Source organism: Hippopotamus amphibius, chromosome 7 (genome assembly GCF_030028045.1).
Source record: "Hippopotamus amphibius kiboko isolate mHipAmp2 chromosome 7, mHipAmp2.hap2, whole genome shotgun sequence".
In the NCBI taxonomy this organism is placed as follows: Eukaryota; Metazoa; Chordata; class Mammalia; order Artiodactyla; family Hippopotamidae; genus Hippopotamus; species Hippopotamus amphibius.
Genome location: NC_080192.1, coordinates 127,300,398 through 127,312,414, shown reverse-complemented (window position 1 = coordinate 127,312,414; position 12,017 = coordinate 127,300,398). Strand labels below are relative to the sequence as shown.

General features: G+C 38.7%; 1 protein-coding gene across 5 annotated transcripts in view; it reads right to left on the bottom strand.

Annotated features, from left to right (window-relative positions):
• RBKS (ribokinase) overlaps positions 1 to 12,017 on the bottom strand; it is a 99,570-nt gene that overhangs the window by 40,453 nt on the left and 47,100 nt on the right. For all 5 annotated transcript variants that reach the window (XM_057743699.1, XM_057743698.1, XM_057743701.1 and 2 more), the window contains exons 6-7: positions 8,379 to 8,470; positions 3,692 to 3,880 (exon numbers count right to left, since the gene is read on the bottom strand). In XM_057743699.1, the coding sequence (XP_057599682.1) occupies positions 3,692 to 3,880; positions 8,379 to 8,470 (281 nt within the window). The remainder of the gene's footprint in view (positions 1 to 3,691; positions 3,881 to 8,378; positions 8,471 to 12,017) is intronic.

Genomic DNA, 12,017 nt, shown 5'->3' with positions numbered 1-12,017 from the left:
CAACCATCACCACTATCTAATTCTAGGACATTTTCATTACCCCAAAGAGGAACCCTGTGCCCATCAGGAGTCACTCCCCATTCTCCCTTCTCTCCAGTCTCTGGTAACTGTCAATTTACTTTCTGTTTCCATAGATTTACCTACTCTGGATATTTCGTATAAATGGAAGCATACAAAATGTGGCCTTTTATGTCCGACTTCTTTCACGTAGTATAATGTTCTAGAGGTTAATCCACGGCATAGCATGTATCAGTGTTCCTTTTTATGGGTGAATAAGATTCCATCATATGTATATACCACAATTTATCCATTTATCTGTTGATGAAAATTTGGTTTGTTTTCCATTTGGGGCTATCATGAACATTTGTGTATTAGGTTTTGTGTAACATATATATATTTTTATGTCTCTTGGTTATATACCTGGAAGTAGAAGTGCTGAGTCTGTTATAACTCTAAATTTAACTATTTGAAGCACCTCCAGGTGGCTACACCATCTTCTATCCCTATCAGCAGTGCTTGAGGGTTCTGATTTCTCTACATCCTAGTCAGCAGTTGCTATTGTTTTTGATTATAGCCATCCTAGTGGGTGTGAAATAGTATCTCATTGTGTTTTGCCAATAAAAAAAAAAATTCAAGACATCCCTACTCATAGCTTAAAAAGACAAAGTGTAAAGTGTAAGTGCCCCACTCCTCTCCACTCCCATTTCTATGAGGCAGATACTTTAAATTCTTTTACTGGTTTATTCTGATTTTATCTTCTATTTATGGTAGTACGCTTACACAGTTGTCTTTTTAAAAATTGTTTTAGATATTATCTCTTGAATTCCAACTGTGGAAGATGAGTATTTAATTCTCTTATCTTCCCCACAAATACACACTCACTTTATTTTTTCATTTTCACAATGTGATTATAATCTCCATTTCTGGTTAAATCAATAATTGGCATTACATTGTTATGACTATGCATTCATAGCCGTGTGGGGCACAAAATTTTTATTTACTTAATCATACCTTTTCCCTTTAGACTCCAGATGACCTAGAGGAAAAAAATTGCTTTTTTTTTTGGTCCCATTTCCTGTTTTCTACATCTTAGTTACTACTTCATTCTCAAATTCTGCAAGAGGGCTAAAAATCTCTGGGCATATTCAAACACAGTGGATATTCCACTATTTCTTTCTTTTTCTTTTTTTCTTTTTTGTTTCTGGGAGATGTTCCTTCCAGAGCCCGCCACACTGGACTGACTGGGCACGGGCTTCCTGCACAGCTATTGTCCCAGAACATTCCTTCATTGTCACTGACTTCTCTCTTAAGTTTCATCATCTGTTTCTTGGATCCCATCTCTTCCTGTCTTAGTTTTATCCCATTTTACAAGAGCATATCTTCCAGTAGCTTCTTTATTCCTCTATCCCTCCATTACTGTCTTCTTTTGTGTTAAATATTTTCTAGTGTACCATTTTAATTGTCTTGTTTCTTTTAGGTTTGTTGTTCTTTTCTTAGTGATTGCACTGGTGATTCCAGTTAACACCTTAACTTAATCTAGTTTAGATTAATACTAACTTAATTTCAGTAGCACACAAAGTTGTTGATGGATGCTTTCATGCTGCCATGGTAGAGCTGAGTAGTTGTAACAGAGCATATATGCATATGGCCTGTAAAGCCTAAAACTTTACCATCTGGCCCTTAACAGAGAAAACTTGCTGATCCTGCTCCAGCGCCCTGATCTTCCTGATCCTGTTTTCTCTCTCCTGCCACCAAGCATTAAGTAATCTGTTCTCTCTGAACTCTCACTGTTTCACCTTTCCTGAAACCTAAAAATTAACTGCAAGTGCTACAAAACTAAATGAAAGGGCACAAAACAGTATCAACGAAGTGTAAAAACCTCCTTGGTGCACACCGCTGTATGTAAGATGCTCAAAGTTATAATCTGTCATGATCTGTGAAATCCAATCCTTCAGCGTGAAATTACTGAGGATTATTACTATTGATTCAAATTAGAACATTTCCTAGGCACGTTCCCCTGTCATTTAATCCTGTGCCCAAGCAGTGCATTTCCACATAAGTGGTCTGTGGTGGGCACGGATGGTTTTTCTCTGATCAGTATCCACTTCCCATCCTCTGATAAGAGTTCTTTGATTTTTATTTGACACCTGGAATGGGGACACGATGGAGGCACTGTGTGGGTAGGGGGCTGCCAGGGACCGCCACCTGGAGGGTACCTGTGTGAGCTCAAAGCCCACCACAAGGGAAAGGGTGAGCGAGTGAGTCCTGTTTAGGCTCTGCATTCTGCCATATCTTCGAACCTTCCGCGTATGTGCCGCAAATAAACCCCTTGTTCTTTGTAAGCTGTCTGAGTTGTGCCCCTGGTGCTTATGAGCAAAAGGAGTTGTGACTGACACAGACTCAGGAAGCAGAGGCTGAGCCACTTCTGGGCAGCCACAGAGGTCCGACAGCTTCACGAGGACCCTTTGTTTTATTTTTAGCAAAAGAGAACAAACTCTTCTGCTTTAGTTCAGGACCTAAAAAAGTTTTAGTCTAATGCAGGATTGACTTCAGAACTAATAGGGAATCTCTCAAATTCAGATTACTGTTCTTCTTAACAAAACAGAAAAACCAATGGTTTCAGAAATAAGTAACTATGACGAGAATAACACACCAAGTGCAGTTTATCAAATTCCTGATAAAGCACATTTTAAAAGGCAATCAGGATGTAATTTCATGTAATAGAAGCATTCCTTGCACTTATCTATTTCAATGCATATTTGTGTCTAAAACTTCCTCAGATGCCCTTAGGCTTCTTTTTTTGATAAATGAGCCACATTTTAAAGTCTTTTCTAAGCAAACAAACAAATATTTTATAAATAATAATGTCAGTTTCTTATAAGTAAAAACCCTAAAATTTTTATTCTTCCTTGACTCTAGTTTCTTGTCCCTGATGTTTACTTACGTTTCTAGTCTAGACCATAAACAAATAATTTTTATTTCCCCAGCTTTAGAGGAACCCTAAGCCTTTTTCTAACTTGTCTCCTTTTCATCCCTGTTCTATAGCCAAGACTTGTCCACTTAATCCGCTTGTCCTTAACACAGCACCTCACACAAGAGTCTCAGCTGTGAACCTCCAGCTCTGTTACTTCCTTGCATTAGGATCCTGAGCAAGTTTCTAAATCTGTAAAATGAGGGTAATAATAGTACCTGCCTCATATGGTTGTTGTAAAGATTAAGTGAGATGCATGAGAAAGAGACACAGTAGGCATGCAGTAATGCTATTATTACTACAATATAATAACCAGTGCTTCTTGCTATCTCACTCCATGCAAGAGGCCCGTAAGACCCGGCAATGTGTTTATTGTTTAAAATCTAGGCCCCATGAGGGCAGAGACTTTGTCATTTTCATCACTATATATATGTACCTAATATATGACTGGCATATGATAGGTATTCAGTAAATACTTATTTAATGAATGAATGAATATAGATAATATGGATATAATTTTACTGATGACTCTGAGAGGTTAAGTGACGTGTATAAAGTCCCACAGTGGGTTAGAGAGGGTTAAGATATAGTTCTTCTGTTCTCTTCCATCATATTACCTCTTAGGGCCTCTACCACATGATCCAAAAATTCAGATGCAGTATCTTAGTTACTAAATGACGATTTTCAAGGGCCAAAAAGAATTGAAATTGAAAAACCTACCGTAGTATCCACAGCCTTGACTTTCTCTGTGGGAATGTGCTTCGGGACAGGTTCTGTCTGTGACAGCATCACACATCCTTCAGCACCTAAGGTGATGATTACGACCCGGCAGCCCCTTTCCATGAGCACCAACGCAGCCTTCGCAGCATCTGGGGGGCTGCTGACCTCAAGGCCGGTCAGAATCTCAGCCTGAAACACACAAAAAAGAAAAGAAACGTGGTGAGAATGAGTAACTGGGTCCACTTTTAGATTAGATCTGTTTTTCTAGGTGATATCTCCCTTCTTTTTCATAACAGCCAATGAAGTGGGGGAACTTTGGGGGATACTGGCTCAGGAAAATAAATAAAATGAAACAATAATAACAATGACAACAAAAAAGCTATAAAAGACATTCTTGGGACAACTGGGGAAATTTGAGTGTGGTGTGAATATTAGATGATAATATAGAATTACTGATAATTTTCCTGGGTATCATAATGGTATTGTGGTTCCTTTTAAGAGATGCAAGCTGAAGTGTTTAGGGGTGAGGGATCATGTCTGCAACTTACTCTCAAATAATTCAACCAAAACAAAAATAAATCCACACGGGGAGCGGGGAAGCCAGTGAAGTGAGATGTGAACAACGGTTCAGGTGGAGAGGGTCTCAGTATCCCTGTACTGCCCATTCAACTTTCCCTTATTTATGATGATTTTCATAAAAAAGAGTTAGGAGGAGCAAAGAGAGTTTCACAAAAGAAAGAAGGGAAATGGAGAGGGAGGAAAAGAAGAAAGGAAGGGGCCACTGCCAATGATTTTTGGTATAAATCATACCCATAAATTTCATACCTAAATTCCTTCAGGCTTCCAAAGGCACTCGCCCAGCATCTCCGGGGAACCTTTATGGTTCTGGGATAGGCAGCTGAAAATTCACTGGACTAGATGAATTATATGATACTTTTTGACTTAAAAAGTTTATAACCAAATTTTGTCTTTTCTCTATTACAGTTTAATCATATCCTATCTCTTCCTAAGAATGGGTCTATCCCTTCCTGTGCTTGCTCTGAATGTACCCAGATTAACCCTTCTTGTTGCCTATAAATCATCCCACAGTGTCTGCTCACTCTTGATGTCAGTTTTCCCAGATGCACGGGTTTCATTAACTTGACACATGTACCACCGCCTCCCCCCATCCCCCAACCATCTTTTCCATAGACCCTTTCAGTCTGAGTGGTTATACTCTGAAGCCACTTTCTTTTTTCTTTTTGTAAGTTTTGCATTGATCTTCATTACTGGGATCACTTATGTGTGTTGAGCTGGATAGTTTATTTTCAGAAACACTGATTTCTTGTGGTTTAAAAACCCTTTTAAACTATTCTTTAATGAAAAATCCTGAACATGAAAAATAAAGCACAAACACCCATGCACCTACAACCCATCTTTAATAAATTTTACTTTAGTTTATTAAGTTTTACTTTATTTGCTTCCAATATTTTTCATTAAAGAAGTTAAATATCTTCTGTATATATTATTTAGCAATGTACTTTTCCCCTTAACATTTTAAAAGTTCTGTTGATATATGTAGCTTTGATATATGTAGCTTTTAAAAAAAAACTGCACTGTATTCCATAGTGCATTCCATATCCTACAGTTTAAACAAAATCTAGTCTCTTTTTCATGGACACTGTTTTTTTTTCCCATTTTCCCCTTTTACAAGCAATGATAGGATATTCTTGACATTTATATGTAATCTTTTTTCCTCTGGCTGTTTAAAAATAATTTTATCTTTATTAAACCCCTTGATTTTATGCAGTTCCACTAAAATGTATGTTAGTAGAAAGTTATATTTATCTTATGTGGTACTTTTAATACACTTTTGACCTTTTGAGGGCTCATGCCTTTTCTCAGTTCTAGAAAACACCTTGCAGTCTTTCCTCTAACATAGCTTCTCTTCAGTTCCCTCCATTCTCTTCTTCACTCCAATCTGATGCACGTTGAAGCCTTTCAAGCTGTCCTTCATTTTTCTAACTTCCTCTTTAATAGTTACAACTATTTTTCTTTCGGTGCTACTTTCTAGGTGAATTGAGTTTTCTACCTCCAGGTGAATTGATCAGGATTCTCTTTCAGTTCACAAATTCTTCATTCCAGTCTAAAGTTTATCTTTCTAATGAGTGCTTTAAAAATTTGTCTAGGACTATTTTTCAAGACTTCCAATTGGTTGGTTTTCATATTCATATACTGTTGCTTTGATTCTGTTTTTCTTTCACAATTTCTTCTCCTTTTTTAAAGAATGAGAATCTTAATCATACTTATTTTAAAGTCTTTTTTGCATTGTTTTATTACTTGAATTTTATCTTGGGCAAATTACTTTTCAGATTGTTGATTCTGCTGATCTCTCGCAGCATTACATGTCTTCATCTGCAGGCTCACTCCGCTTGCAGTGAGTTGGAGAGTCTGCACATTTCACTCCCACCAGGTTTATCCCTGCCTTTCTAGTGATTCTACAGCTGCATCCACTAGGTCCCGGAGGGTCTCTAAACCAGAGCCAGGTGTTAGGTCGGCAACAGGGAGTTCCTGTTCTGGGGTTATTGGCAATACCGTCAACCCAGTTGCTAAGTCATCAGTTGTCTTGGTTTTCTTCCTGATCAGAGGAAGTCTCTCTGTCCTCCTATCTCTGCAGGTTGGGAGCCTTCTATATGCTGTAGCCTCAGGCAGCAGGCATGGCAGCTTCCTCCACTCTTTTTCCTTAGCAGGGGAGCCTTAGCCCAGCACCTCTGGTTTCTAGCCGTGGTCACTGCTCCAGCCTACCATGAGTGGCACACTTTCAGTGCCCATTACCCATGGGAGGTAAGCTTCCACACACCCATGCTGGCTTCTGGGACTGGGGTACAGCACACCCAGGGCACAATGCTCTATGATTCTGTTTCATTTCTGATCTGTGGAGTTATTTATCTCATTTTTGAGCTTGTGAGTATATTTTCATTGTCTCTTTATATTTATATATCATTGGTTTGTGTGTGGCACAGAGGGAATATCTTAAAGCATGAATTTACATTGTCATCATAATTAGAAGTCATCCATGAGAATGTTAAGCTTTAAAATTTTTTTTTCTATTAAATTTTTAAAGTTAATTTTTATTGGTTCACACATGTACTTGCCACATAATTGGCACCTAGTAAATGCTTACTGAATGAATGAATACATGAATGACCTCTGGTCTTTAAGGAAACTGATCTCAGAGGGAACTCTATTCAATACCCTGTGATGACCTATATGGGAACAGGATCTAAAAAAGAGTGGATATATGTTTATGTGTGGCTGATTCACTCTGCTGTACAGCAGAAACTGACATAGAATGTGTGAACCAATAAAAATTGCGTGGAGGAGAAACAAGCCATGCTGTGTCCTGTCTCAATTCCTGATCCACAGAAACCATGACAGACAATAAATAATTACTGCTGTTGTAAGCCACTAGATTTGGGGGTAATTTATTATGCAGCAGTAGATAGCCACTGGGATATAACAGTGAATAAGAGATGTCCATTCCCTCCCAGGAGAAGACAGAAGTATTGAACGAGCAATTTGAGCTGTGATGAGTTTGAAGAATAGAGACGCTCTGTAGGTACCTAGCGGGAAACCTAAGCCAGTTTGGCAGTTGAGGGTAATCTAACTTCCTATTGTGAAATGATCACGATCTCCCACAATTCCTTTTTTGTAGCACAATGCCTGGCCATGCTGGTTGCTCAAAAATATTGCATAACCTATTGTGGCTTCTTAAAATTGGTTTCCTCGTGGCAGTTTTCTCTCTTGTTTCCTTTACGTTCTGAGAGATGAAGTTAATAAAAGTCAGATCAGGAAATCCTAGAAAACTTCATTCAGCCTTTGCACCATATGGAAAACTACTCTTATAGTTCTTTAATTGTAAACTTTCTTTCTCTGCATGTTGTATTGCATATGTCCTGCCTCCCAGTGTTGGGAGAGAGTGCTGGTCTAATACTGTCTGGCCTATAAAAGGCAAAATTTTGAAATTTTCTTCCTAAAATGCTTCAGAATGAGTGGCACGATATGAATATATTGATAGAGATTTTATGCAGATAAATACATTATGACCCTCAGATGGAGTAAGAGGGTGCTCCCCTAACGGAGTGGCCCATGGCATCAATGAAGAACCTATATCTGTCCACCAATGCAGTCATAGGGTCTTCACAACAGAATGTAGCAAATGCTCCAGAGCTGTACATTAGTTAGCATTGCTTGATAAAATATAGGACTATCAGTTAAAGTTGAATTTCAGATAAACAGCAAATAATTTTATAGTATGTTTAGTACATTATTCCTTGTTTATCTGAAATTCAAGTTTAACTGGGCATCCTGTATTTTTGTTTGCTATCTCTGGCAACTCTAATACTAATAGTAATTAGTTCATAGAGTATGGAATGATTAAAAAAGAAAACAGAAACTAATAGTATGAGGGCAGGGGGACTAAAATTAGCTGAGGTTTGATAAATGCCCGATTATGCGTATGACTCAGGGAATCTTTTTTCTTCTAGGACTCACTAGTTTCCTTTTCTCTACATCCCAGTCAACCAAAAAATGTTTTCATTATGCCCAAGAATTCACACGCACTCAAGTTGATGAGGTAAGTCCTGATTCTTTGCTTTATGAAAGTCTTTTGGTTTCTCAAGGAATGAGCAAAACCTTCCATCCTTACCTCACTTTCATTGCAGCAGAACACATCTGAGAGAGTGTAGAACTGGGGGTCTAGGTCAGCAATGGCAGGCGCTGGATTGAACAATGTTTTCACTGCAAGGGAGTGAAAAAGGGGTTCAGTGGTTATCATTTTTAACATGGTGCATTTATGGACATTCAGTAAGGGAAATCCCCAAGTACAACCATTTTCCCCATTAGATTAAAAATCAACTTAGTTACAGGTGTAGAAAAGTCTGGAATCTCAATCTCCATGATAGCCTGGTATCAATTCCTTCTTATGTCCATTTGCTCTACTTTTTACTTTACAACATTCCAGCTTCGAGGGCAAGCCTCAATATTTATAAGGCGATGGCAAAGTTATGGCAAAGGGCAACAAGAACATTAAAGAAAAATTTGAATGTTGTGGCATGAAAGGACATGTATAAATGTGAACATGCAGGCTGGTGAACATTTCTGTGGGTTACTTTAAGTGCTTAGTTGCAAGGCTAGTTCATAAATCCAATTTCCAGGAAAGGAAAAAAGAGACGATAGAGAGGAAACAATGAAGAGCTTAGAATGTCTTGGTAAGAATGGTAAGTAGGAAGTTCATGTACATGTCCATGTTTTGAATACCTATGCATGTCTTCCAAATATATTGCACTTACACAAACATACACATTCACACAAAAGCTTACAGTCTTGGCTTCTGTGGGCAATCTGGGAACATAAAGGAAAGATTGATAAAGGAGGAGAAAGTCAATCAGAGGCTGAGAGCTAGCTCAGACTAGGAGGCTACAAGAGGAGGATGGATGGGGACAGCATAAAGAGGAAAAATGACAATGTCACAGCCATCACAGTGTTAAGAAGAAGTACATTTTTCTGAGGAGGAAAGTGAGCCTCAGAGAGATGAGGTCAGTTTAAGGTCATACACTGGAGATGGTTAAGCTGGGTCCCTACCCAGGGTTCTCAAGCTTGAAGTCCAGGGTTTGGTCGTTTCTAAAATGGTTGCCTCTCTAGGCCAGGACTCTGTCCATAGAAACACAAGCTCCCCATGCCAACTCACAATATTTAAAAACAGCCTTTGTTGTGGGACTTTGTAAAAATTTTTCTAAAATATTTAGAAATTATATTCACAGGAAGCTTTCCCTCTGTCAAAATACTTACCCACCAGAGTACCCAACTAGATTGGTTGGTCTTCTTTCTTCTACCCAGGTCCACTGACTTATGTGTTTAGTAACCCCAATTTACTATAGACCCACAGAGTAAAATTCTCTAACTGCAGTCCTTAGAGACTCTCCTAGAACAGTGGTTCGCAAACTTGGCTGCAAATCAGTCTCACTAGGAGAGCTTATTAAAATGCCTGATTTCTGGGCTCCACCTCAAACCCGCTGAATCAGAATCTCTGGGGGTAAGATCAGAGAGTGTGCACATTGACAAGTTCTCTAAGTGGCTCTCCCATGGCTAGTCTGGCACTGATCCATTCTGTGTTCCTGGGGAGACGTGTATCGGCACGTGGCTAGTGGCAGCTGCCCGCTGCTTCTGCCTGGGGAGGCTGGCTAGGCTACTGCTCTGCCGTCTTTGGTTTTACTGAACATTTCGGTTTGGTCAGTGGATCTTGTCCAGTGGTTTACAGGCTAACGCTATTCGCACATTTTCATTATTTTAGAATCCAGAATGTCCACCCACAGAGATTCTACGGTATTTTTTTGGCTGCTCATATTTTTGCACAGGATTATTATGAGGCTTAAATTAGAAAATGGATGTAAAAGCCCTGTGTAAACTGTAACGTGTTAATCAAAAGTTAAGGATTATTATTGTTATTATATTGTCCTTTACCCATAGCCCAACACTCCCGCCGGTCCACCCATCTCTTCTGCCTTCCATTGGAGTCTGTAACCTGGCAACAATCTCTCTCAGTGGTTTTTCCACTTCTGCAAGGTCTCAGAGATGTCAATTACGCATAAAGGCCATCCCTGCCCAGCATTCTAACATATCCATTTACTTTTTAGGTTTTCAAAACAAATATGTTGTTCCCTATTATCCTCAAGCATTAAGCTGAAACACCATGGCTCACCTAATCCGATCCTCAGATCTGCACTCAGCAGCTCCGAGCACAGGTTACAGGGAGCTATCAGTGTGCAACAACAGGGTAGAGCCATTATTCCTACCAAAGTTCCACTGTAGCTCAGCAGATCCTTGATCCAGCGGTTCCTTTTCTAAACCTATCCTACAGACATACAAAGGCCTGCAAATAGGAGGTACAGGGTTCATTCAGCTCTGCTTATAACAGAAAAAACCCCAAAAGAAACCTACGTATCTATCAGAGTGGGTAAAAAATTATGATGTATACGTCTACTGGAATGCCTTGCTGCTCTTCAAAAGAATGAAGCAGATCTCTGTTTTGTCACACAAAGATTTCTATCATTTAATTATAAGTGAAAAAGGCAGTTTTATAATAAAGTCTATGGTATGATCCCCCTCTTTTTCAAACAAAACAAATAAAACATAACTATATGTGTACTTACATTTATACACTTACGTAGAAGAGAAAAAAGTCTGACAGGTTACTCACTAAACTAATAAGTGATTAATTACAAAAGGCTGAGAATAAATCTGACCATGGTGTACGGATTAACTGCTGTACACCAAGCAAAGACATAATTCTTAAAAAATATGTAATATCTAACATCAAAAAATGAGTATACTGTGAGTGAAATGATATAATGTCTGGGTTTTGCTTCAAAATAATCCAAGGTTGCAGTGGGGGATGGGAGTAATGAATTGGGGTAGAGATGAAACAAGATTGGTGGCCAAGAGTTGATAATTGTTGAAGCTAAATGATAGTATGTATGGGTTTACCATACTATTCTCTGTATATTCACATATATTTGAAGTTTTCCACACTAAAAACAAATTTTAAAGAAACAATTACATTGAATTTTAAGCAACAATTGCTGGATTGAGAAACTCTACAATTTAATTTGACTGTAAATACTGTATAAAAATCATTCAAATCTTATCTGCCTGTATCTTACCAAGGGAAACCATTCTTACCAAAAGAAATGGGATACATAGGCTTAGAGTCTGACTAATAACTAAACTTAGGGGAAAAGTGAAAATACCATAAAGAAAGGACTCTCTCTGGCTCATGCTACCATAAATAAGCACGAATACTTCACCATGATGAAGAAAAAAGTGAAGAATTAGTACATGTAGTTCACCAAAGAAGAATGCAAATTTGTAATAGTCAAGATGGAAAAAAAATGATGTCATCTTGGTACCATGCAAAACTAGGCAACACAGGATGTACCATGGAGTAACTTGGAGCTACAGAGGTGACTGACAGCACCCAACAGTAATTATTATTCATTACAACGTACGACGGACTAAACTCTTGGATGTCTTAACAGTATGTCAGTGGCTGGCACAATAATGTCAGTGAGGAACTGGTGAGGCCCAGGGGGGCAGTTGTACAGGCACAAAGACAGGAAAATGAGACAGAAGCTCTTAATGATGTCACCATGGAGGGCGGGGGCTGGACAGTTAAGAAGGCCCTAATAACGAGCTCAGAGAAACAGGGGAAGAAAATCACCCTAAGTAAAGAAACCATAGGAAGGTTGGACTTCCCAAAACACTGGCTTAGCACACCTCAGAGGTTCTT